Source organism: Rhinolophus ferrumequinum, chromosome 25 (genome assembly GCF_004115265.2).
Source record: "Rhinolophus ferrumequinum isolate MPI-CBG mRhiFer1 chromosome 25, mRhiFer1_v1.p, whole genome shotgun sequence".
NCBI lineage: Eukaryota > Metazoa > Chordata > Mammalia > Chiroptera > Rhinolophidae > Rhinolophus > Rhinolophus ferrumequinum.
Genome location: NC_046308.1, coordinates 39799698 through 39822930, shown reverse-complemented (window position 1 = coordinate 39822930; position 23233 = coordinate 39799698). Strand labels below are relative to the sequence as shown.

At 43.3% G+C, this 23233-nt stretch overlaps 1 protein-coding gene across 3 annotated transcripts in view; it reads left to right on the top strand.

Annotated features, from left to right (window-relative positions):
- GRIK4 (glutamate ionotropic receptor kainate type subunit 4) overlaps positions 1-23233 on the top strand; it is a 637398-nt gene that overhangs the window by 395749 nt on the left and 218416 nt on the right. For all 3 annotated transcript variants that reach the window (XM_033098464.1, XM_033098465.1, XM_033098466.1), the window contains one exon: positions 17407-17571. In XM_033098464.1, coding sequence (XP_032954355.1) covers positions 17407-17571 — 165 coding nt within the window. The remainder of the gene's footprint in view (positions 1-17406; positions 17572-23233) is intronic.

Here is a 23233-nt window from a genome sequence, read left to right as displayed (position 1 = left end):
GAGATCTGCCCACATAGGTGTGGGCAGGCATGGCGTGGCTTGTGAGAGGTGGCTCTAAGCAATGGCAGCAACCAGCAGCACAGCCTGTCCTGCACCCAAGGCTCCCTCCCCTTCGCCAGAACTAGTTGGGCCGTGCGTCTGTGTCTGCGGGCTGCAGTTCTCAGAACTGCAAATATTCTATTCTTTTGATCTGATACTGCTACTGTTCCACTTCCAGCACTGGAAGGGTGGGGTGTGTTAAACCACATTTTCACCCTTCTTCCCTCAGCCTTTACTGTGAGGCTTCTGCCGTGAGCGTTGGATTCACCCGTATTATATGCTGATCCCTCAGAAGGGACTGTGGACCATAAACGGAGCAGTAGCAGTCCGAATTCTTCCCTCTCCTGATACTGTTGTAGCTCTGGAATTCAGGGATCTCAGAGCTTTGAGTTCCGGTCTGCATCCTGTGGACCACACAGCCTGCATCTCCACACTTCCCCTTTCCCTCCTCCCCTGCTCACCCAATATGCTCACCTTGAGATGATTTCAGTTGCGTGTCTCTTAATCTTGCCTGTCTGCTGCGCAGGGAGTCGTCTGTGGAATTATAGCTGTTCAATTTGTTGTAAATTGCAGGGGAGATTTCAAGAAGCTCACTCACCTCACACCACCATTTCTATGATATCATTATCAATATTTTATTTTATGGGTTTTGCTTTTAGTATCATATCTTCAAAATCTTTTTCTAACTCAAAGTCACAAAGATTTTCTTCCAGAAAAAAATCAATTTTGTATTAATTTTTGTGTATATATAGGACAAGACAGGCTTTGAATTTTTTTTTCTTCCAGCACAATTTGTTTAAAAGACAATTTTTTTTCACTGCACATTTTTCAAAATCAGTTGTCCATATATGTGTAGGTCAGAATACTAATTTTGATGGAAGAATAGGAGTTGACATAAAATCACTCAAAGCCAAGACAATTTGGCTCAAACATTTATAGAGTGACTCCTGTTATCAGTGAGGTACCAGGCACTGGGAATAAGAAAAATTATAGAAGGAAAGTTAAAGACTAACCCAATAATTGAAATATAGTATAAGATGTGTAGAATTCTATGATTATACATAGTTAGGGAACTTGATCAATCTCTATGTTCCAAGCAGGAGGAGATGTCTGGCTGAAGACTCATTCTGAATGAGAGTGGTGAGTGAGCAAAGGTGAGAAGGCAGAAGGAGAAGCATAAACAAAAGTATGTAGGCATGAACTAGCAGTGTGTGTGTGTGTGTGTGTGTGTGTGTGTGTGTGTGTGTGTGGTTAGGTGGTGCTATGGGTAGATCAATACTTCTAGAAGGTAGAGAGGGATGAGCAGAGAAGAAGAATATGAGGTTCAAGAGATAGAACCAGTTTTTGTGTGCCATATCAAGTAATTCCATTTATTTTGAGATTGAAAGTTAAAAGCAGGGGTTTGCACCTTAGAGTGATCAGTCTGGGAACTGTGTATGGGAGTAATTGTGGTGCTTAAAACTCGAGTGGAAAAACCAAGTGAGAGTTGAGAGGTTGCAGTTACATACTTCAGATGAAAGGATTGAACTAGGACAGTGCTGTTAAACTGGAGAGAAGAGGATTGAATCAAGAAATATTGAGGAGTTAAAACCAGAAGCAATCGGGAAGTGAGGTGTTGGGATAAGGCCATGATACCTGGGTAGTGGTACAGCCTTTAACTAACTACACTTAGGAATGTAACAGGAAGCATATAGCAGGGAAGAGGCTGAGTTTACTTTGGGTATTAATAAATTTGAGATGCTCATTAGACATTTACATGGAGATGTCATCAGGCAGGTTAACATAAGTGAAGTATCCCCACGGAGGTGGCTGTGAATGAGATTACTTAGGAAGCTTCTGCGAGTAAAGCAAGAAGAGGGCTGTGCACCCTTGAAGGACATTTGGTCCTATCCAAAACATCCACGGAGACATTTGGTCCACTCCCAAAGGTCCCTGACATGTGAAAAGACCAGCAGCTGAGCCATAAATGAGTTATCAGCCAGGTTTCTGATGGTCACACTCAAATACAGATGGTACCACCCTCACAAAGATACTACTAAAAGAATAACATCTGTATCACTAAGCTGTTCACATAAAATGAATAGAACGCCAATAATCAGATTGAGATATATTCAAGCAACTGCTCACTGATTCAGAGTAACCCTGCCAAACTTCATGAAAAAGAAGAACAAGAATCAATGTGAAATCCAAGATTTCTCTTGACTTATAAGAAAAGTAACATGCATACAATGAGAATTAGGTTCAGTGTTTGTAGTCTGTAATGGATTATGGACCCAATGTCTCTGTGGACGTTTCAGACAGGACCGGATATTCACTAATTCTGTGCACAGACCCTTGTAGGCAGATGAAGACTGTACCTTGAGAGAATGATCAGAGAAGTAGGAGGAAAACCCCTGGGGAGTTGTGTCATGGAAGTCAGGGGAGTTGAGGGACTCAGGCAAAAAAGGAATGCTCAGGACTCTCAGATGCAAAGTGAACTTGGGAGGCAGCCTAATGAAGTGGCCTAGCAGCTCACAGGGTCTGGACCCAGACTGCCATGAAGAGCTGTATGATCTGGGGCAAGTTGCTTCACCTGCCACTTTCTCAGTTTTCTCACCTATAAAATGGGACACATTGTAGTGGTGTGTGAACAACACCTGGCAGATGGTAAATAGTAATGCCAGCTGGTGATGTAATTAGACAAGAAATCAAAATCGATTTCGAGAAAATGGTTGCTGATGTGTTGATGGTGACTTAGTGAGTACAGTTTGAGTGGGGTGGTGGTGACAGAAAACAGATCGCAGTGGGTTGAGGAGAATATGGGATAAAGTGAAGTTGGCAAACGTTGAGTAATCACTTGAGAAGCCTGGCCTGTATTGAAGGTGAGATAGAAAGGAGAGCCAGAGGGGCGTACTTGGTCCGAGTGATCAGTGGAAGGTCCCTATAGGAGGGGAGCACTCTGCCCATATTTTAGTGAAGGGGAATGAGCCATTCTGGGAGAAAGACTAAAGATAAAGAAGAGAAGGGAACCATGGTGAGGCAAAGTGCCGAGAGAGGAGAGCAGGGCAACGGGCTGGAGGAGGGGACCCTCCTGGAACAGGAGCCTGTTGGAAAGAGGTGGAGGCACAAAGTTGAGGCAGTTCAGTGAGAGTGGCCTCAGTTAAACCAGTCTGTGGGCCAAGAGGGAGGGTGTGGCAACTGGGTAATGGCCACAGGCGAAGAAAGTCCATCTGAACTGCTAAATTGTGTTCCCTCCCATTCATATGTTAAAGTCCTAACTCTCAGAACCTCAGAATGTGACTATTTGGAAATAGGGTCTTTAAAGAGGTAAGTTAAAATGAGGTCATTAGGGTGCATTCTAACCCAACATGACTAGTGTCCTTATAAGGAGAGATCAGGACAGTCTCACACAGAGAGAAGACCATGTGAAGACATGAAGAAAAGATGGCCACATGCCAGCCAAGCAGAGAGGCCTCAGAGCGAAATCTAACCTGCTGACACCTTGATCTGGTATTTCTAGCCTCCAGAACTGTGAGAAAATAAATTTCTGTTGTTTAAGCTACCTGGCCTGTAGTACTTTGTTACCACAACCCCAGCAGATGAGTACAATCTGTACTGGGAGAAGGTAGCCAAGCAAGGCCAAGGGCTCGTGGTGGTCCTTTGTCGCACCCCAGGTCAGGAGGAAAGGTGTCTGTCTATGGGAGCACCCTGCACAGTGGTGTGATTTTCTCCAGAACGAGAGATGACGGGGACCGCCAGGAGTAAAAAGAGGGGCACCAAAAGTACAGAGGAGAGTGGAGAAAGCTGGTGCCAGAGGAGTGATGGCCATGGGACTGTGGCTGGGGACCCAAGGAGTGAGCAGCCGGGGGCTTTGTCTGGAGGTAAAGCTGATGGCTTTCCTGGAGACTCAAAGCATCTCTCACTATTAGCACAGGGCTCTAACCGGCCCAGACAAACAGCTGTCCGCGTTGTTATAGATACTACCCATAGTGACTGTCCAGTAAAACCTCTATACCCCACTTAGAGATGTAGCAGTTATCAAGGTGCTTGGAAAGTTTCATCAGCGAGACTCTGACTTTCTGAATTGAGGGGTCACTTATCGTCTGTGGAGATTTGTAGGGGGAGGGCAAGCCCTGTTCCAGTTTGCACAGGTGAGCAGAGAGGAGGAGAACGGCCAGCCCCTGGGTACCCTGGAGGTCTCCGCGTGGGTCCTCTACCCTGTGGGTCCTGCTGCACAGTGGCTGCCCTCAGGCCACACGTCATCTAATGCTTACTGTACCACCAGCAAGTACAGTATCTACTGTTTGATTCAGGGTATGAAAAGACAAGTGCTCCCCCACCCCATTATTCATGCCCTCAGAAACCATACATTAAGCTCATCCTGTGTATCTGGAATTGTGCAGGTACAAAGATAAATCAGGAATGACCTTCACCCTTAAGGAGCTGCCTATCGAGTGGCAAAAAAAGATGGATAGACGAGCAGACATAATAAAAAATGTCAGAAGTGATCAGTGTCTAATGAAAGGTGTAGAGACATTTCTGTGGGAGTTCTAAGGAAGGCAACATTAATTTGTGATGGGGAACCTGGAGAGTTTCAAAGGAAGGGGGTATCACCCTGAGCTTTTAAGGTAAAAAGCAGTTGAGGAAACTCATATATACAGACAGAAAAATAACCACCCCTCCAAGACAGTGTGTGGTCTCTTGATAATCCAAAGAAGGCGTGGGGGAGGGAGGTCAGGGAGGGCTTCTTGGAAGAGGTGAGTCTGAGGAGAAGAAGAAGAGGCCTTGTAGGGAAAGGAGGAACAAGGGCGAGTGTTAGCAGAGGCATGGAGAAGGGGCCATAAGGCCAGCCCAGGTCCTAACACAGAGGTGCTGTCACTGTGGGGTGGTAGAGGATGCTGTGACCAGAAAGGTGTGTGGAAGCCAGACTGTACAGGGCCTCATACCATCCTAGAGATGTCCCTGGGACCAAGCCTTCAGACAATGGGAGGCCTGAAGGCTTTGAGCAAGTCAGTGATCATATGACCTCCTCTGGGTAATCCTGGCCACACTTATTAAGGCTGAGCCAGAAAGTATTGCAGTGGGCAGAGCCAGGCCTGCCAGCCCCAGGGGAGGCATCTCTCCAGAGTGGACATTGGTATGGGACAAGAACAGGAGAGGAACTTGGTGTGGAGGTGAGCACAAAGTCTAGAGGCTGCCGTTCCCCTGGCATCATCTAAGAGAGCTGGGTAGAGGGTAAAGCTCTTGGCTCATGGGGAGAAGGGCCCAGTATAAATGTCAGAGCTTGCCAGCTCCTTGGCATGTTGGAAACGTAGTTGGAAGAGTCATTGCCTACAGACTCCCCATGGCTGAGAGGGGGCAGGTCCTGGTCTCAGACTGCATTTCCCCATCTCAACCCTGCCCCCCTTGTTACAACCCCAGATCTCACAGCCTCACCATGGCTGCTGGTCCACTCTTCTACAGAACGGACCATGGGGGTGCAGATGTGCCAGATGATTTCTTCCTCATTAGGCAGTGGCTGGGAATTCTGAGCATCCTGGCCCAGGTGGACAACCAGTCCTGGGGGACACAGCAGAGGTGAGGAGCATGCGCTGCACATTCCGTCCTGAGCACATTGCTCTGCTTCGCCCATGAAACCCCTCACCAGGGCCTGCCAAACAGCAAGTGTGCTTGCTGCAGGTAACACCTGCAGGAGACATGATCCTCCGGTGTTCTGAGAGTATCTGAGCCTGCACCTTGTCCTTGGTGTCCATGGGCCCAGAATCAAGGTTCCTATTGTTGTCTTAATTATTCTGTTCCCAATTTGTTTGATGCTGACCAGCCCTCTAGTTGAGGCTAAATTAACCGTTACCTAAAGCCTAATGAAAAATGGTGCCCAGAATGCCACAGGGGTTGGGTGGAAGGAAGGGCAGGACTGTAGATCTTAATGAGTTGGTGAACATCTGCCAAATAACTCTGTGAGTGCAGAGTCCTGCCTTGGACCCTGCAGGGAGGGTAGGAGGAAAGGGGTACTTAGGGGACCTCATACACCCCTTAATACAAAATTCCCATATTCCCTATCCCCAACCTGGCCATGATACTTCTGTCTCAAAGTGTGTCCAGTGAGGCTTTGAGTTGGTTATATAGCTGACTGATGTCTTGCACAAGCCCAAGTTCTCAGATTGGGACATGGGAATTTTCTGAGAGATTATTTTATTAATTTATTGTGTTACCAGTGATTAATTAAATAATAGTGAGGTCACATGGCCCAAAGAGGAAGCTCGCTGCCCGCAGTCTGAAAGTCTCATGGAGGTTGGAGGACATTACCTATGGGACTGCGCAGAGGGCCGGGGTCCAGCCTGCTGGTGTTCGGAGTCGATTTGCCTTGGTGAGACTTCCTTTGTGGTGACTGCAAGGCTCGTATGCCCTACTGCTATGAACTGAATGTTTCTGTCTGCCCAGTAGTCGTATGGTAAAACTCAAACCCCTGATGTAATGATCTTAGGAGGTAGGGCCTCTGGGAGGTGATTAGGTTTGGATGAGGCCGTGAAGGTGGGACCCCTATGATGGGGTTAGTGCCCTTTTAAAAGTGACTAGAGATTGTTCTCCCTCTCTCTCTGCCACCTGAAGACACAGTGAAAAAACAGCCATTGCAAACCAAGAAGCAGGCCCTCACTGGAACCCAACCATGCCCTGATCTCAGACTCCCCAGCCTCCAGAACTGTGAGATATAACAGCCTTTTGTTTAAGCCACCCAGTCTATGATCTTGTTGTAGCAGCTGCAGCTGACTAGTGTGCCTCCTTTTTATCAGCAAATCCCTGGGGAGACAATTAGAAGGAAGATGAGCCACGCTTAAGAGTTCAGAGTCCATGACCTTCGATCACCTCCCTTCTCTACCTCTCACCAGCCCTGTGAATGAGGGCAGGTAGCTTGACCTCTCTGAATTCCATTTTCACATCTCCAAGTGAGGATGATACAGGTGACACACTCATCTAAAAGAGCTGTTTGAGAATTAAGTGAGGTTGTGTCCATGAAGCACTTACACTCACGTGGATGTGGTCGCTGAGTAAATGTGCGCTTATTAACGTAAAGCTTGTACACCACGAATTTAGTGCCTCTTTCACATGACTTGTGTGATGGCTCTGCCAATTCCTGGCATTTTATTTTTTAAATTTATTTTTCAATTATATTTGACATACAATATTACATTGTGTCAGGTGTACAACATAGTAATTAGACATTTATATATACATTATGAAGTGATCAACCAGTGAGTCTAGTACCCATCTGACACCAGATATAGTTATTACAATATTATTGACTAAAACCACAATGAGATATCTCACACCTGTCAGAATGCCATCATCAATAAATCAACAAACAACAAGTGTGGGAAAGGATGTGGAAAAAAGGGAATCCTCGTGTCCTCTCGGTGGGATTGTAAATTGATGCAGCCACTATGGAAAAAAGTATGGAGGTTCCTCAAAAAGTTAAAAATAGAACTACCTATGACCCAGCAATTCCACTTCTGGGTATTTATCTAAAGAAATCCAAAAGACTCATATGAAAAGATGCCTGCACTCCTATGTTCATTGCAGCATTATTTACCACAGGCAAGGTATGGAAGCAACCTAAGTGTCCATTGATAGATAAATGGATAAAGAAGAGGTGGTACATATATACAATGGACTATTACTCGGCCATAAAAAAGAATGAAATCTTGCCATCTGCAACAACACAGATGGACCTAGAGTGTACTATGCTAAGTGAAATAAGTCAGACAGAGAAAGACAAACACCATATAATAGCACTTATATGTGGAATCTGAAAAAACAAAATAAGCAAATGAACAAAATAGGAACAAATTCACAGATACAGAGAACAAACTGATGGTTGACAGATGGGCAAGGGGTTGTGGGATCGGTGAAAAAGGTGAAAGGTATTATGAAGTACACATTGCCAATTATAAAAATAGTCATGAGGGTGTAAAGTACAGCATAGGGAATATAGGCAATTCCTGACATTTTAGATGTCTGTTTTCTGTGCTCTAGGGCTAGGATAATGGTCTCTATTATATTTTTACCCAGTTTTTTTTTAATTAGTTTCAGGTGCACAAGACAAAGTAATACTTAGTCATTTATCATTTAGATCCCTCACACTGTGTGAACCCCCTCCCCCCATCCACTATCCCTCTGACATTGAACAGAGCAATTACATTTCCACTGTCTCTATTCCTAATGCTGTACTCCGCTTCTTGTAAGTATATACACACATATATATACATATATATATACACACACATATATATATATATAATTATAGTTGGCATTCATTATTGTTCAGCTTCAGGTGTACAGTGCAGTGATCAGGCATCTACATCATCCCTGAGATGTTCTCCCTAATGAGACAAGTGTCCATCGGACACCCTACAAAATCTTTACAACATTATTGATTACATTCCCCAAATTAATTTTCAACACCCTGTGGCCATCTTGTGGTTACTGACTGTTTTCTAATCCCCTCACCTTCCCCTTTACCCCCACCCCCCCCCGCCCATCTAGCAAACCTCAGTTTTTCCTGTTTGTCTCCAAAGCTGTTTGTGATTAGTTCATTCACTGATTCTTTTCTTTAGATCCCGCATATAAGTGAGATCATATGGTACTTATCTTTCTCTGTCTGACTTATTTCACTTAACATAATGTTCTCTAGGTCCATCCATGTTGTTGCAAATGATAAGATTTCTTTCTTCTTTATGGCTGCGTAATACTCCATTGTGTAAATGTACCACAGTTTCTTTCTTTTTTTTTTTTTAATTTATTTTTAATTTATTGGGGTGACAATTGTCAGCAGAATCACATAGATTTCAGTTGCGCAACTCTGCATCACATCATCCACAAATCACACCGCGTGTCCACCACCCAGAGTCAGCCCCCCCTCCACCACCATACACTTGATCCCCCTCACCCTCATCCCCCACCCCCCAACACCCTTACGCTCTGGTAACCACCAAATTACGTTCCCCAGATTAATTTTCAAACCCCGTGGCCATCCTGTGGTCACCGACTGCCCTCCAATCCCCTCACCCTCCCACCCACCCCCCACCCCCCCCGCCCATCTAGCAACCCTCAGTTTTTCCTCATTGTCTCCCAAACTGTTTCTGATTAGTTCATTCACTTATTCTTTTCTTTAGAATCCGCAAATAAGTGAGATCATATGGTACTTATCTTTCTCTGTCTGACTTATTTCACTTAACATAATGTTCTCTAGATCCATCCATGTTGTTGCAAATGGTAAGATTTCTTTCTTCTTTATGGCTGCATAATACTCCATTGTATAAATGTACCACAGTTTCTTAATCCAGTCGTCTACCGATGGGCATTTCGGTTGTTTCCATGTCTTGGCTATTGTGTATAGTGCTGCAATAAACACAGGAGTGCATAAAGATTTTTGAATTGAAGTTTTGGATTTCTCCGGATAGATACCTAGGAGTGGAATTACTGGATCATAGGGTAGTTTCATTTTCAGGTTTTTGAGATACCTCCATACTGTTTTCCATAATGGCTGCACCAATCTGCAATCCCACCAACAGTGCACAAGCGTTCCCTTTTCTCCACATCCGCGCCAGCACTTGTTGTTTGTTGATTTATTGATGATAGCCATTTTGACTGGGGTGAGGTGGTATCTCATTGTGGTTTTTATTTGCATTTCTTTGATGGTTAGTGAGGTTGAGCATTTCTTCATATGTCTGTTTGCCATCTGTATGTCCTTTTTAGAAAAATGTCTCTTCAAGTCCTCTGCCCATTTTTTAATTAGATCGTTTGTTTTTTTGGAGTTGAGTTGAGTGAGTTTTTCATAGATTTGTGATATTATTCCCTTATCAGATATATCATTGGCAAATATCTTTTCCCATTCAGTAGGATCCCTTCTTGTTTTATTGATGATTTGCTTTGCTGTGAAAAAACTTTTCAGTTTGATATAATCCCACATGTTTATTTTTTCTCTTACTTCCCTCGAGCGACGGTATATATAAGTAAAAATCTTACTCCGGGTAATGTCTGAGAAGTTTCTTCCTATATTTTCTTCTAGGTATTTTATGGTTTCAGATCTTACATTTAAGTCTTTAAGCCATTTTGAGTTTATTTTTGTATATGGTGTAAGGAGGTAGTCCAGCTTCATTTTTTTGCATGTGTCTGTCCAGGTTTCCCAGCACCATTTATTGAATAGACTGTCTTTACTCCATCGTACATTCTTGCTTCCATTGTCATAGATTAAATGGCCATATAGGCGTGGATTTATTTCTGGACTCTCTATTCTGTTCCATTGATCTATGTGTCTGTTTTTATGCCAGTACCATGCTGTTTTGATTACTGTAGCCTTGTAGTATAATTTGAAGTCAGGTATTGTTATACCTCCCACTTTGTTCTTATTTCTCAAGATTGCCTTGGCTATTCGGGGTCTTTTATGGTCCCATATAAATTTTAGGATTATATGTTCTATTTCTGTGAAAAACGTCGTTGGTAGTTTGATAGGAATAGCATTGAATATGTATATTGCCTTAGGCAGTATGGACATTTTAACTATATTAATTCTTCCTATCCATGAACATGGTATGTGTTTCCATCTATTTGTATCTTCTTTCATTTCTTTCTTCAGTGTCTTATAATTTTCTGAGTACAGATCTTTTACTTCTTTGGTTAAATTTATTCCGAGGTATTTTATAGTCTTGGGAGCAATTGTAAATGGGATTGCTTTTTTAATTTCTCCTTCTGATGTTTTATTATTGGTATATACAAATGCAACTGATTTCTGAATATTAATTTTACATCCTGCTACTTTACTAAATTCATCTATCAACTCTAATAGTTTCTTGGTGGAGTCTTTAGGGTTATCTTTATATAGTATCATATCATCTGCATATAATGGCAATTTTACTTCCTCCTTACCGATTTGGATGCCTTTATTTTTTTTTCTTGTCTGATTGCTGTGGCTAGAACTTCCAGCACTATGTTGAATAGAAGTGGAGAAAGTGGGCAACCTTGCCTTGTTCCTGATCTTAGGGGGAATGGTTTTAGCTTTTCCCCATTGAGTATGATGTTAGCTGTGGGTTTATCATAAATGGCCTTTATTATGTTGAGATATGATCCCTCTATTCCCACTTTCTTAAGGGTTTTTATCATAAATGGCTGCTGGATTTTATCAAATGCTTTTTCTGCATCTATTGATATGATCTTGTGATTTTTATTTTTCATTTTGTTAATGTGGTGTATCATATTAATTGATTTGCAGATGTTGAACCACACTTGCATACCAGAGATGAATCCCACTGGATCATGGTGTATGATTTTTTTAATGTATTGCTGAATTCTGTTCGCTAATATTTTGTTGAGGATTTTTGCATCTATGTTCATTAGCAGTTTCGGCCTGTAGTTTTCTTTCTTTGTGGTGTCTTTGTCTGATTTTGGGATTAGGGTGATAGTGGCTTCGTAAAAAGTGTTTGGGAGTCTTCCCTCCTTCTGGATTTTTTGGAAGAGCTTGAGGAGAATAGGTGATAATTCTTTTTTGAATGTTTTGTAAAATTCACCTGTAAAGCCATCTGGTCCAGGGCTTTTGTTTGTTGGGAGATTGTTGATTACTGATTCAATTTTCCTGGTGGTAATCAGTCTATTCAGGTTTACTGTTTCTTCTTGACTTAGCCTTGGAAGGTTGTACGCCTCTAGAAAATTGTCCATTTCTTCCAGATTGTCAAATTTGTTGGCATATAGTTGCTCACAGTAATTTCTTAAATTTTTTTGTATTTCTGCAGTGTCTGTTTTCACTTCTCTTTCATTTCTGATTTTATTAATTTGGGTCCTCTCTTTTTTTTGTTGAGTCTGCCTAAAGATTTGTCAATTTTGTTTTTCTTCTCTAAGAACCAACTCTTGGATTCATTGATCTTTTGTATTGTTTTTGGTTTCTATTTCATTTATTTCTGCTCTGATCTTTATTATCTTCTTTCTTGTGCTCCCTTTGGGCTTATTTTGCTGTTCTTTTTCCAGATCCCTGAAGTGTGAAGATAGACTGTTGATTAGTGATGTTTCTTGTTTCTTTAGATAGGCCTGCAATGCTATGAATTTCCCTCTTAGGAATGCTTTTGCGGCATCCCATAGATTTTGGGTCGTCGTGTTTTCATTTTCGTTTGTCTCGAGATATCTTTTGATTTCTTCCTTGATCTCCTGCTTGACCCGTTCATTATTTAGTAACATGTTATTCAGCCTCCATGAATTGGTGTGTCTTCTGGTTCTTTTCCTGTAGTTCATTTCTAATTACATAGCACTGTGGTCAGAGAAGACAATTGGTATGATTTCAATTTTCTTAAATTTATCAAGACTCGTTTTGTGGCCTAACATAAGATCTATCTTGGAAAATGTTCCATGTGTGCTTGAGAAGAACGTGTATTTTGCAGCATTGGGGTGAAATGCAGAATATCGATTAAATCCAAGTGGTCCAATGTATCATTTAAAGCTGTTGTTTCCATATTGATTTTCTGTCTGGAAGACCTGTCCCTTGTTGTCAGAGGTGTGTTGAAGTCCCCTACTATGATAGTATTACTGTTGATCTCTGTCTTTATGTCAGTCAGTACCTGTTTTATATATTTAGGTGTTCCTATGTTGGGTGCATAGATGTTTACTAGGGTTATGTCCTCCTGTCGGATCTATCCCTTTATTATTATACAGTGCCCATCTTTGTCTTTTAATATGTTCTTCATTTTAAAGTCTATTTTGTCAGATATAAGGATTGCAACTCCAGCTTTTTTCTCATTTCCATTTGCATGAAATATCTTACTCCAACCCTTCACTTTCAGCCTGTGTGTGTCTTTTGTTCTGAGGTGAGTCTCTTGTATACAGCATATACAAGGGTCTTGCTTTCTTATCCAGTCAGCCACCCGATGTCTCTTGTGATTGGAGCATTTAATCCGTTTACATTTATAGTGATTATTGATAGGTACATAGTTATCACCATTTTTAAATTTGTAGTTAGATTGTTTTGATCTTTCTTCTATTTACAGAAGTCCTTTTAGTGTTTCTTGCAATGCTGGCTTGGTGGTAATAAATTCGTTTAGCTTATTCTTTTCTGGGAAGCTCTTTATCTCTCCATCAACTTTAAATGATAGCCTTGCAATATCATTTAAATAAAGCAATCTAGGTTGTAGGCCTTTGTTTTCCATCACTTTGAGTATCTCCTGCCACTCCCTTCAAGGCCTTCAATGTTTCTGTAGAAAAGTCATTTGATAGTCTTATGGGGGTTCCCTTGTATGTAACCCTCTGTCTTTCTCTTGCTGCTTTTAGGATTCTCGCTTTGTCATTTTAACTATAATGTGTCTTGGTGTGGACCTGTTTGGATTTATCCTGGTTGGTACTCTCTGCACTTCCTCGTCTTGTATGTTGGTTTCCTTCATCACGTTAGGGAAGTTTTCGGACATTATTCCTTGAAATATGTTCTCAATCCTTTGCTTCCTCTCTTCACCTTCTGGTATTCCTATGATGCGCATGTTGTTGCGCTTGATGTTATCCCAGAGGTCTCTTAAACCATCTTCATTGTTTTTTATTCTTTTTTCTTTCTGTTGTTCTGTTTGGGTGATCTCTGCTAACTTGTCTTCTAAGTCGCCGATTCGATCCTCTGCTTCATGTAACCTGCTGGTAATTCCTTCAAGTGAGTTCTTAATTTCGGTAATTGTGTTCTTTAGTTCTAACTGGTTGTTCATTATGATTTCTACATCCTTCTTTATGTCTTCTCTAAGTTCCTTATACATTCTTATCACCAGTGTTCTGAACTCTGTCTCTGAAAGGTTGATTACCTCTGTTTCATCTGGTTCCATTTCTGGAGGTTTCTTCTGTTCTTTTATTTGGGACATGTTTCTTTGTTTCCCCATTCTAGCTGACTCTCTGTGTTTGTTTTGATGTATTAGGTAGATCCTCTAGAGTTCTTATTTCTTGTTGGGTTATCTTCTGTAGTATGTGTCCTTTATATTTGACTTGCACTACTTCGTTCTTCTCCTCTGCGTGTGCTCCAAAGGTGACTCTTGTTTTGTGTATATTGTCCTGTTCAAGAAGATCTTTAATTGCTTTTCGCTTGTGAGTAGGTAGGATTAACTCCAAGGTGACTAGTTGTGAGACTTGGCTCTGCCCACCGCAAGGTGTTCTGCTGCGTGAGGGTTGACCACTTAAATGTGATTTGGCCTCTATGGGCCCTTGTGCCTGTAGAGAATTCCCTCTGGGTGTGAGACTTGTAGGTCAAACCCGGTGGTACTCTGGTTTGGTCTGGAGTTGGCCTCTGGATATGTTGAATCTTGTGCCTCTTAAGCTGGGCCCTGGTAGGGCAATTTCAGAACAAAGCAAATCACCAAGCACAACAACAAAGAAAAAATCAAATACATTCATGTGTAAAAAACAACCGACAACCCCCACTCAACACTGGCAAAGATATCAAAGATATAAAGACAAAACAAGACAAAAGAAAACAAAACAAAAAGCATTGCCAGTCTTGGCTTACGCCCACCAAGTAATCTCCAGGTTGTCCTCTGCTGTACCAGAGTCCCCTGCATATTGTGCAGGCAGAGCTGGTCACCTGGTGCCCAGAGTGACGTTGGGACTGCAGATTTAGACGCGTGGGGCTGAGAGGTCTGGATGGTAGTTTTTACAAAGTCAGTGCAGTTTCTGCCGTTTCCTGCACATATGCACACTGAGTGTAGCACCACCAGCCCTGTGTCCAGTTCTCCTGAGTCTTAGGGCACTTCTTCCGTGTGTGTGTGTGTGTGTGTGTGTGTGTGTGTGTGTGTGTGGCGGGTGGGAGATTTCTGAGCTGCTGAAAGCTGTAGCTGTGTCTGCCGCTTACTGCTGATCCCTGGGAGTGTCTCTGCAGTTGTAATTGCCCCGCCCTAGGCAGGCCAGAAAGGGTGGGGGCTGGGGATGGAGGGGTCTTCTCTCTCCCAGCCCAGCCATGTCACACTCTCCTCGCAGGCCACAAAATGTGATGGCTGGGGGTAGAGGAGTCTCTTCTCTCCTAGCTCAGCAATCTATTATATTTTTAACAGTGGAACATTTTTTTTCCACATCAAGTCTTATGTGAACCATGGTATCTAAAACTGATGGATTTGGAGCTGTGCTGGTTGAAGCTGGTGTGCGTCTAGGGACCCCTATGAGGCCCCCTCTCTGCTTCTTGAAGGAGCCCATTTGAGAATGACTCCTGTAGGCTGTCCTATTCCCCTTCTGTTCTCAAAATCTCCCTTCTAGGACAGCACAGTGTAATTGTTTCTGTTTCTGATTCCTTAGTAGCGATCTCATTCTGGTCTTCTTTTCCTACGATCTATTGGAGGCAGAGAGAGACAGTTTTAGGTGTTCTCAGTGTCTGCAGTCATACATACATTTGTAGTCCTTTGGCCACTCCTGCAGGTGGCTGATCCCATCGGGTGTGCCTCTACTTTATGACTTAACTCACAGAAGCCGATTGCCTAGATCGTGGGATGCACCTCTGTTGCCCAGTATATGACCAAGCAGTGTAAGTGAAATCTAGTTTTTATTGTTCAATAAGGCTATGCATATAAGCAAATCCACAAATCAGAAAACAATGCTTTGTAATATTTTCTGTCCTGGTTTTTAGTTCAGAAAGTGGGCCTCAGTAGCTATGGGAGCAATATACAGAAAAAGACAGCATAGTACCTGAGTATCTCTATCCACACGAGCCAGAGATTCCAGGGCCACATGTTAGTAAAATCTATTTGGCCTGAATCCCCATATTGCTTTTCTGAGCCTCAACTTCTGAAAGATATACTCGATATTTCTTTTTTATTATTTTTTTTGTAACAGCTTTATTGAGTTAGAATTCATATACCACACAATTCATTCATTTAAAGTACGCAGTTTAGTGGTTTTTAATGTATTCACAGAATTGCACATCCATCACCACAATCAATTTTAAAACATTTCATCAGTCGCAAAAGAAATGCTATATGCACTAGCAGTCACTCTCCATTTCTCCCCAGCTTTAACCTCCCCCCGCCACCCCACCACTGCCAGTAGGCAACCACTAATCTACTTTCTGTATCTATGGATTTACCTATTCTGGACATTTTTCATATGAATCATCCAACATGTGATCTTTAGTGACTGGCTTCTTTCACTTAGCATAATGTTTCAGGGAGCATCAGTACTTCATTTCTTTTTATTGTCAATTAATATTCCATTATATAACATTCCATTGTCAAATAATGTTCCATTGCCACATTTTGTTTATTCATTCACCAGCTGATGGGTGCTTGGGCTTTTCCACTTTTTTGTCTTTTATGAATAAAGCTGCTATGAGCATTTGTGTACAAATATTTGTGTAAAGATTTTCAATTTCATAATTTCTCCCACCAAGAGAATGAATGATATCAATTGTTAGATTTATTGAGTGTTTACAGTGCTCCATGTACTGGGCTGAGCACCTCACTCATACTATTCATGTAATCTTCAGAATAGCCCAAGGATAGGCTCTCTTCCCATTTTACAAGTGAGGAAACTGAGGTCCCATAGCTAATACGGGGTGGGGCTGGGATTTGAACCCAAGTCTCCATGACACCATAACACTTATCTTAAATACTGCTTACAGAAGTTGGGCAGCTATTGGCCCTGTACCACTCCATTAAATGGACACCATTCACATTGTTTAAGTCACACAGGTTAAATTTATACAATGTGCCTCTTAACCTATGTAATCTTTTTGAATCCTCACACCAACCCCATGAGGTTGTTTTACTATTCCTAATGTTCAGTGAGGAAAACAAGCTGAGAGGAACAATATAGCTCACTGGGTGACCGAGCCAGATCGGTGTCAGAGCCTGGAGAGCCGGCATTCAGCAGTATCCTGCAGCTGCTCCTTTCTATCTCATCCCTCTCACCTTTCTCTCTCTCTCCCCTCTCTGTCCTTCTGTCTGTCTCTGTCTCTGTCTCTCTCTCTCAAACCTGGCCTCCTTTAACCCTCTCTTGCCTGAGAGAGTTTCTCATAAAATACAATGTTTGAAGGACAGCTACTATTTCCCTTCCTTGGCACACACGTACCTGTGTGTGCATGGTGCTGTATATCCCAGGGTGTCACCATGCTGAGCCTGGGGAGCTCATACAGATAGACCCACAGTGGTCATTACAGGACTTCTGCCATGACATTGGAGGACTCCTGAGGTGGATGCACATTAGAATTCACTGCTACACCTGGCTGCCAACCAAGCCCTTAGGATGTAGAGGACTTGCTTCGAACACAGTTCTGATGAGGGCCGGCTGGAGGGGGTGCGGGAGCTGCCTGGAAGAGGACGGTGGCAGTGGTGGGAAATTGGAGAAGGAGGAGGGGTAATGGTACAGGATTCCAACACTCTCCATGTGGTTGCCTGCCCACAGCTGCTATCTTGGATGACCCCATGGAGTGCAGCAGAGGGGAGCGGCTCTCCATCACCCTGGCCAAGAACCACATCAACCGCGCTCCTGAGAGGCTGGGCAAGGCCAAGGTCGAAGTGGACATCTTTGAGCTTCTCAGAGACAGCGAGTACGAGACTGCAGAAACCAGTACGTAGAATGGGCAGGGCTGCCTGCCGCTTCCCTTGTTCTCAGAGGAGGCACTGGTGGGAGCTGCACCCATCACCAGGCCTGTGATGTAGACATTCCCCAGGGAGGGAGAGAGACACACACCAGGAAAACCTAGACAGCTTAGTCGGGATGAGACTCCCAGGTTTTGTTGCAAATCATGGGTGGAATAGAATTAAGACAGGATATTCATTCATTCATTCATTCATTCATTCACCCATTCATTCATTCCTTCATATGTTGAATCATTCAGCCTCTTGGTCACAAATCCCTGAAGGAAACCTCGTGTGTGATGAAGCAGAGAGATACAGCCAGCACAAAGATAGCTTAGTCGTTGCACATCTGACAGACAAGGCCTGTCTTGCTTGCTTGTGCTGAAGGCAGCGCTGTGGGAAGAAACTGGGACTTGGGACAAAGTTTGAATACTCACTCTGTGGGTTACCTTGGACGAGTCACTTATTTAACTTCAGTTTCTTCACCTGTAAAATGGGAATGCTAGGATCTACTCTGCAAATTTTGCAAATTGTGAGATTTAAAGGAATTAAAACATAGGAAAATTTTCTCTGAGTTGCAGTGCTTTACAAATATACATTGTATGTCACTCAAGTCACACATATGGAGCCCCTACTATGTGCCGGGCACTGCATTTAATTCTCCCAACAACCCGAGTGTTAAGTGTTTTTATTCCCACTTTACAAGAGAAACTGAAGCTAAAAGACATTGGATAACTTGCTTAACCACAGAGCTAGTCAATGGCTGAGAGAGCTCTGGACCCTAGATTCACATCACCACCCTGCAAAGTCCAGTGCACAGTCCACTGCGCCTCCCTCGGAATTCTCTGGCATGTTGCTGGTATTACCTTGATGACTTTACAGAATGAGCTTCCAAGTTAGTGGGCTGGTAGCTTGCAGCTAAGCTGAAAATGAACAGTTCCAGTTGAGAGGGAAGGGAAAGAACCCCTCAGCCCAGAGAGATGATAACATCTATTCCCTAAGACTTTGGAGTGCCCATCACCTCCCTTTCTAGCCGTTTTCTACCTTTAACAACACTCAGTGGCAAAAACAAGCAAAACAAAAGAGCCTCTTGCTCAAGTACAGAGGGTGCCAAAAAAATGTATACACATTTTAAGAAAGGAAAAAACTGTATTAAAATTGTAATACTCAATATATACTGATAACAAAAGATGAATACAAGTCACATTTGACTTCTGAAATTACAAGAGGTGCTCAAAGTGGTTACCATCAGCATCCAGACCCTCCTACGGCGAACTACTGCTTGAGTAACGTTGACCAAAGTGTCCACTTGTATCACTGTGCATGCCATTTCAATTTCTTCATACAGTACCATGTGTCTCCAACTTACCATGAACGCGTACAATTGTTAGATGTGTTGGAGGTTCTGTTGCATACTCATGCCTCCATTATCATTGTACTTCCACAACGTTCTCGAATTTCAAACACCACTTCAAAATCGTCTTGTGCTCCTCAAATGACAATCATGCTTCTGCCATTTTCTTAGACTGTCCTGCCTCTTGCAGGTGACGCTAGCATTCATTTGAGTAATGTCATCTTTTGAGCAAACGTCACATTACACATTGCTACAGTAATTTCAATTCAATTTTGAAAAGTAATACATAGATAACCTCTATTAAAATGTGCATATGTTTTTTTGGCACCCCCAGTATACCTGTTAGACATCTGGTCTTTTATGTATGGATCCAGCAATGCTTTAATTAGTCTATTAGTATTGCAAGAGAAGAAACACATTCACATTGGTCCACATATAATAGGTAGGATATCCAGAGAGGGCAGGAAAGGAATGTGGCAGTGGCCCTCTCTCTTGGTCTCAGCTTCCTTAATGCTCTTGTGGTATCAGATCCATGCTCTTCCCTCTCTGTTAGTTTGGCTTATTCATCATGCACCTGTGCCATAATAGCCAGCCAGATCCAATTTACTCTTTGTTTATTCATTCAGGAAACTTTCATGGAGCATTTACTCTATTTCAGGCATGATTCAGGCTATCATGTTTGGGAACAATGCGGAAGACAAAACTGTTTGGGAACAATGTGGGAAACAAGACAGGCACGGTCCCTGCCCTCAGCTGGCTTTAGTCTCTTCAGTGTGCACGTCAGTGGCAGCTTCCCTCAGTGCCTCTTGCTTTGGATTTCCCAGGTAGAGGATCTGATTGGTCCAGCTGATCTTGCAGGCGCTCGTCTCAACATGTCACGGTGTTGGTCGGATAGTCTAACAACTATCCTCGGGGAGAGTATCCATCTCTAGAGATTAGGTTCTTACCATACAAATAGGGCTGTTGGGGGTAGCAGGATCTATGGACACAGATTCCTCCAGAAGAGGGCTTGGGGGAACAGGTACCTGAAATATTCATTTATTCACTTGGTCAGTCAATAAATATTTAATGAGGGTCTCTTGTACACTTTTCTAGGCAATGGGGATTCAGCAGGGAACAGATAGAAATCCTAGTTGTCACCGAGATTAAATTCTAATACAATGAATGGAAGATTTAATTTTCTCAGGATCTTTCAAATGAAATCCGAAATATCAGTAATAACTTCTCATGAATCTCCTAGTCCAGTCTGTAATGTTTCTCCAGGAGGGCAGGTCTCAGACAAGGGTCTGGATTTCTAAATAGTTGTGTAGTCTATACTTTGGAAAACAAGCTGCTCCTTCCTTTTCTTTGGTGCTTCTGGGCTTCCTTGGCAGAACAGACTGCCCGCTGCTGATGGCGGGTCATTAGCAGATGTAAGTTTTCTCTTCCATGATGTATGCAGCCTGGCTCAGTAGAGTCAGTACATCTAAAATATTAAGCCAGATGAATCAGGGGAATAAAAGAAACTGATATTTCTATTCCACATTGCAGACCTTTGGGACATCTTTCTAATGCCCGTCTTTTAGGTATCAAATATTTTATTAGCAGGTGGCCTTTGGTTCAGCTTTTACATCTCAGTACATTTGAGTCATGATTAGCATTTGTCAGAAAAGAGCACTTCTGGATCTTTTTACCGCAAGGCGTTTTATCTGAAGCCAGAGCTGCTCCCCCACAAAGAATTTTAAACACCACCCAGACGGTTCATAGAAAGGTTTCAGCCCAGCTCTTTGCCTCCCAAAGTAAGGGGGAGGGCGGGTGGTGGGTTAGTGCTATTAGCTGAAGCAGGTGGGGGCAGGGACTGGACTTCAGTGGCAGTGTTGCGGGAGGAAATAGGAGGATGACAGGATAGCTGGATGAAGAAGGAACTTCAGTTCTGTGATCTCTACTTTGCGGAGAACGTGTGGTATAAAAAGTAGGACTCTGGATTTTAGAATCAGACAGACCTGTTTAAATCCTGGGTGTACTATTTACTAGCTGTGTGACTGCGGATGGTGATATCACGTCCTCAGGCAAATGACATGAGACAGTATAGGTGAGGTGCTTAGCACCATGCACATAGCAGGTGCTCAGTAAGTGGCAGCTGTGGATTCTGTTGTTGGCTTTATTCCCTTATCCTCACCTTGAAGCAGGCTTCCTCCCAGCTCCTACTGTCGTCTCCTTCCCTCGTCTGTTTCAAAGTTCAGCCATCCTTATCTGGCAGCACCATTTATCTCCCGGCTGCTCTAAAATAGCCTGTCTTAATGTCAGTATGCCTCATGGGGCATCCTTTCTAATTGGATATTCCCCTTCTCTTTCCAGTTTTCTGGGCTTGATACATCTGACAGCTTTGAGCCTTTGGAGGTTGTGGAGGGCCATCCAAAGCCATCTACCGCCAAGTGTCATAGGCTGTGTCCTCCCTGGGCTGGTGGCCCAGTGCGCATTTGCGCTGTTAACTTAAAACTATTTTAATGGCTCTGGGGCCCTGAACAACGTCCTTAATCTCACACCTGTCACCCTGTGACTAAGGACTCTGCTTCAGCATGAAACAGATCCTACTGAAGCTGTTCTTGGTTATGGAAAGTAAAGGCTGTGGTCTAAGTTGGGGCAGTGGCAATGCTACAATGTACGATAGTGCCCGCTTTCAGCAACAGATGAGTTTCAAAAATCTCTGCACAAATCGCTTACTGAACCATATTCGGAGAGGGCATGGCGGTCAAGGGGAGTAATGACAATTTCGGAATCAAAAATTCTGAAGTGTAATGAAACTAAAGATGCTGGAGTTTAACTTTCTCATTTGATGGTAATAGAATTGCACACCTGAAATCTATGTAATTTTACTAACAATTGTCACCCCAATAAATTAAAAATAATAAAAAAAGAAAAAAGAAATTAGAACCCCCCCCAAAAAAAACTGAGATGGGACACATCACATGGGAGCATTAATCAATAACACACCTGGAAAGTGGGACGGTATGGTAGAAAATTGCTCCTGCTTCTAGCTGGTTCACTTAGATTTTCATAGAGTGGTTTTATATAAAGTGAGTGTCCCTCATAAAGCTTCCTCAAACTCACACCTGATTCCTTCCACCTCTGTCCCTGGGTGAACATCCTTGCCTCAGGCTTCTTGATGTTTGACTTCCCCACTTCCACAGTGCTGAAATAAAAGGATGGACAAGACCCATTAGGTCATACCCCTCTTGCCTGGCCCTTCTATCCTTCCCTTTCCCTTATATCCATCTCATATCTTATCTCCATTTCGGCCTTTCTTGTGCAGGGAGCTCCCACAGGCCTTGCCCTCTGTTCCAATAGATCAGTGTGTCTCCTGCAGCTAATGTATTAGAGTTTAACTGAGCGCCCATCCCCTTATCACTCCGACACCTGGAGGCACCCTCCCTGCTGTCAGAGCCAGTTTGAGGTTTTATTTACTGCAGAACTAGAAGCAGGAGCACACTTGTCAACCCCCCACCTCTGCCTTGGGTTGTGTCTGTGAGGCCAGCCTTGCTATCAGACATCCACACTGTTGCCCCTGGAAACCCAGAGGCGCCCTGGTTATCTGGGCCCCAGTGGGCCTGGAGAGGGGCAAGGTGTGCCACACTCCAGCCGTGGGACTGTTCTTGCACAAGCTCCTGAGCTTCTTGCAGGCTCCGAGGGCATGACCTCTGGTGACTCGGAGCTGTGTCTAGTGAGAGCCAGCTTCTTTCAGTCAGTTCAGCAGAGTGAATCCAAGTCAGCCTAAGAGAAAAAAAGAGAGAAACAAGAAGAGAAAGGCAGAGGAATAGTGATGAGCCATTCAACAAACATTCCTTGCTCCCCTTCTATAGCATGCATAATATGGACTCAGAAATGCATTGAATTACAGTGCTTAGAAAGCTTATCTGGTCCAACCTCCGCATTTTACAGATAGGGAAACTGAGACTCATGGTCTTTTTAGAAGGCAGTTAAAACCACACATCTGAAAAGGGACATACACTTCAGTAGCTCTGCTGCGGGCTTGCCAGTGAGTGCCTCGGATGAGGGCAGGGGGAGGTCAGAACTGGGTCATAGATGTAGCCAGACCAGCCCTTGACGTGTTGGGTAGGTAACAAGAAGGGAAAGAGGGCATTCATGCAGGAGGCATAATAGCCTGAGTCAATTCTTGAGGGGGGGGGAAGGAGTCCGTGGGGGCACAGTGACAGATGGGCGTGGCTGAAACGGAGTCTCCGTGGGGGGGGGCGGTGCTGAGGGCCACGGCGGAAGAGCCCCATGGAAGAGCAGTCAGAGCTCAGGGGCTGCAGTGAAA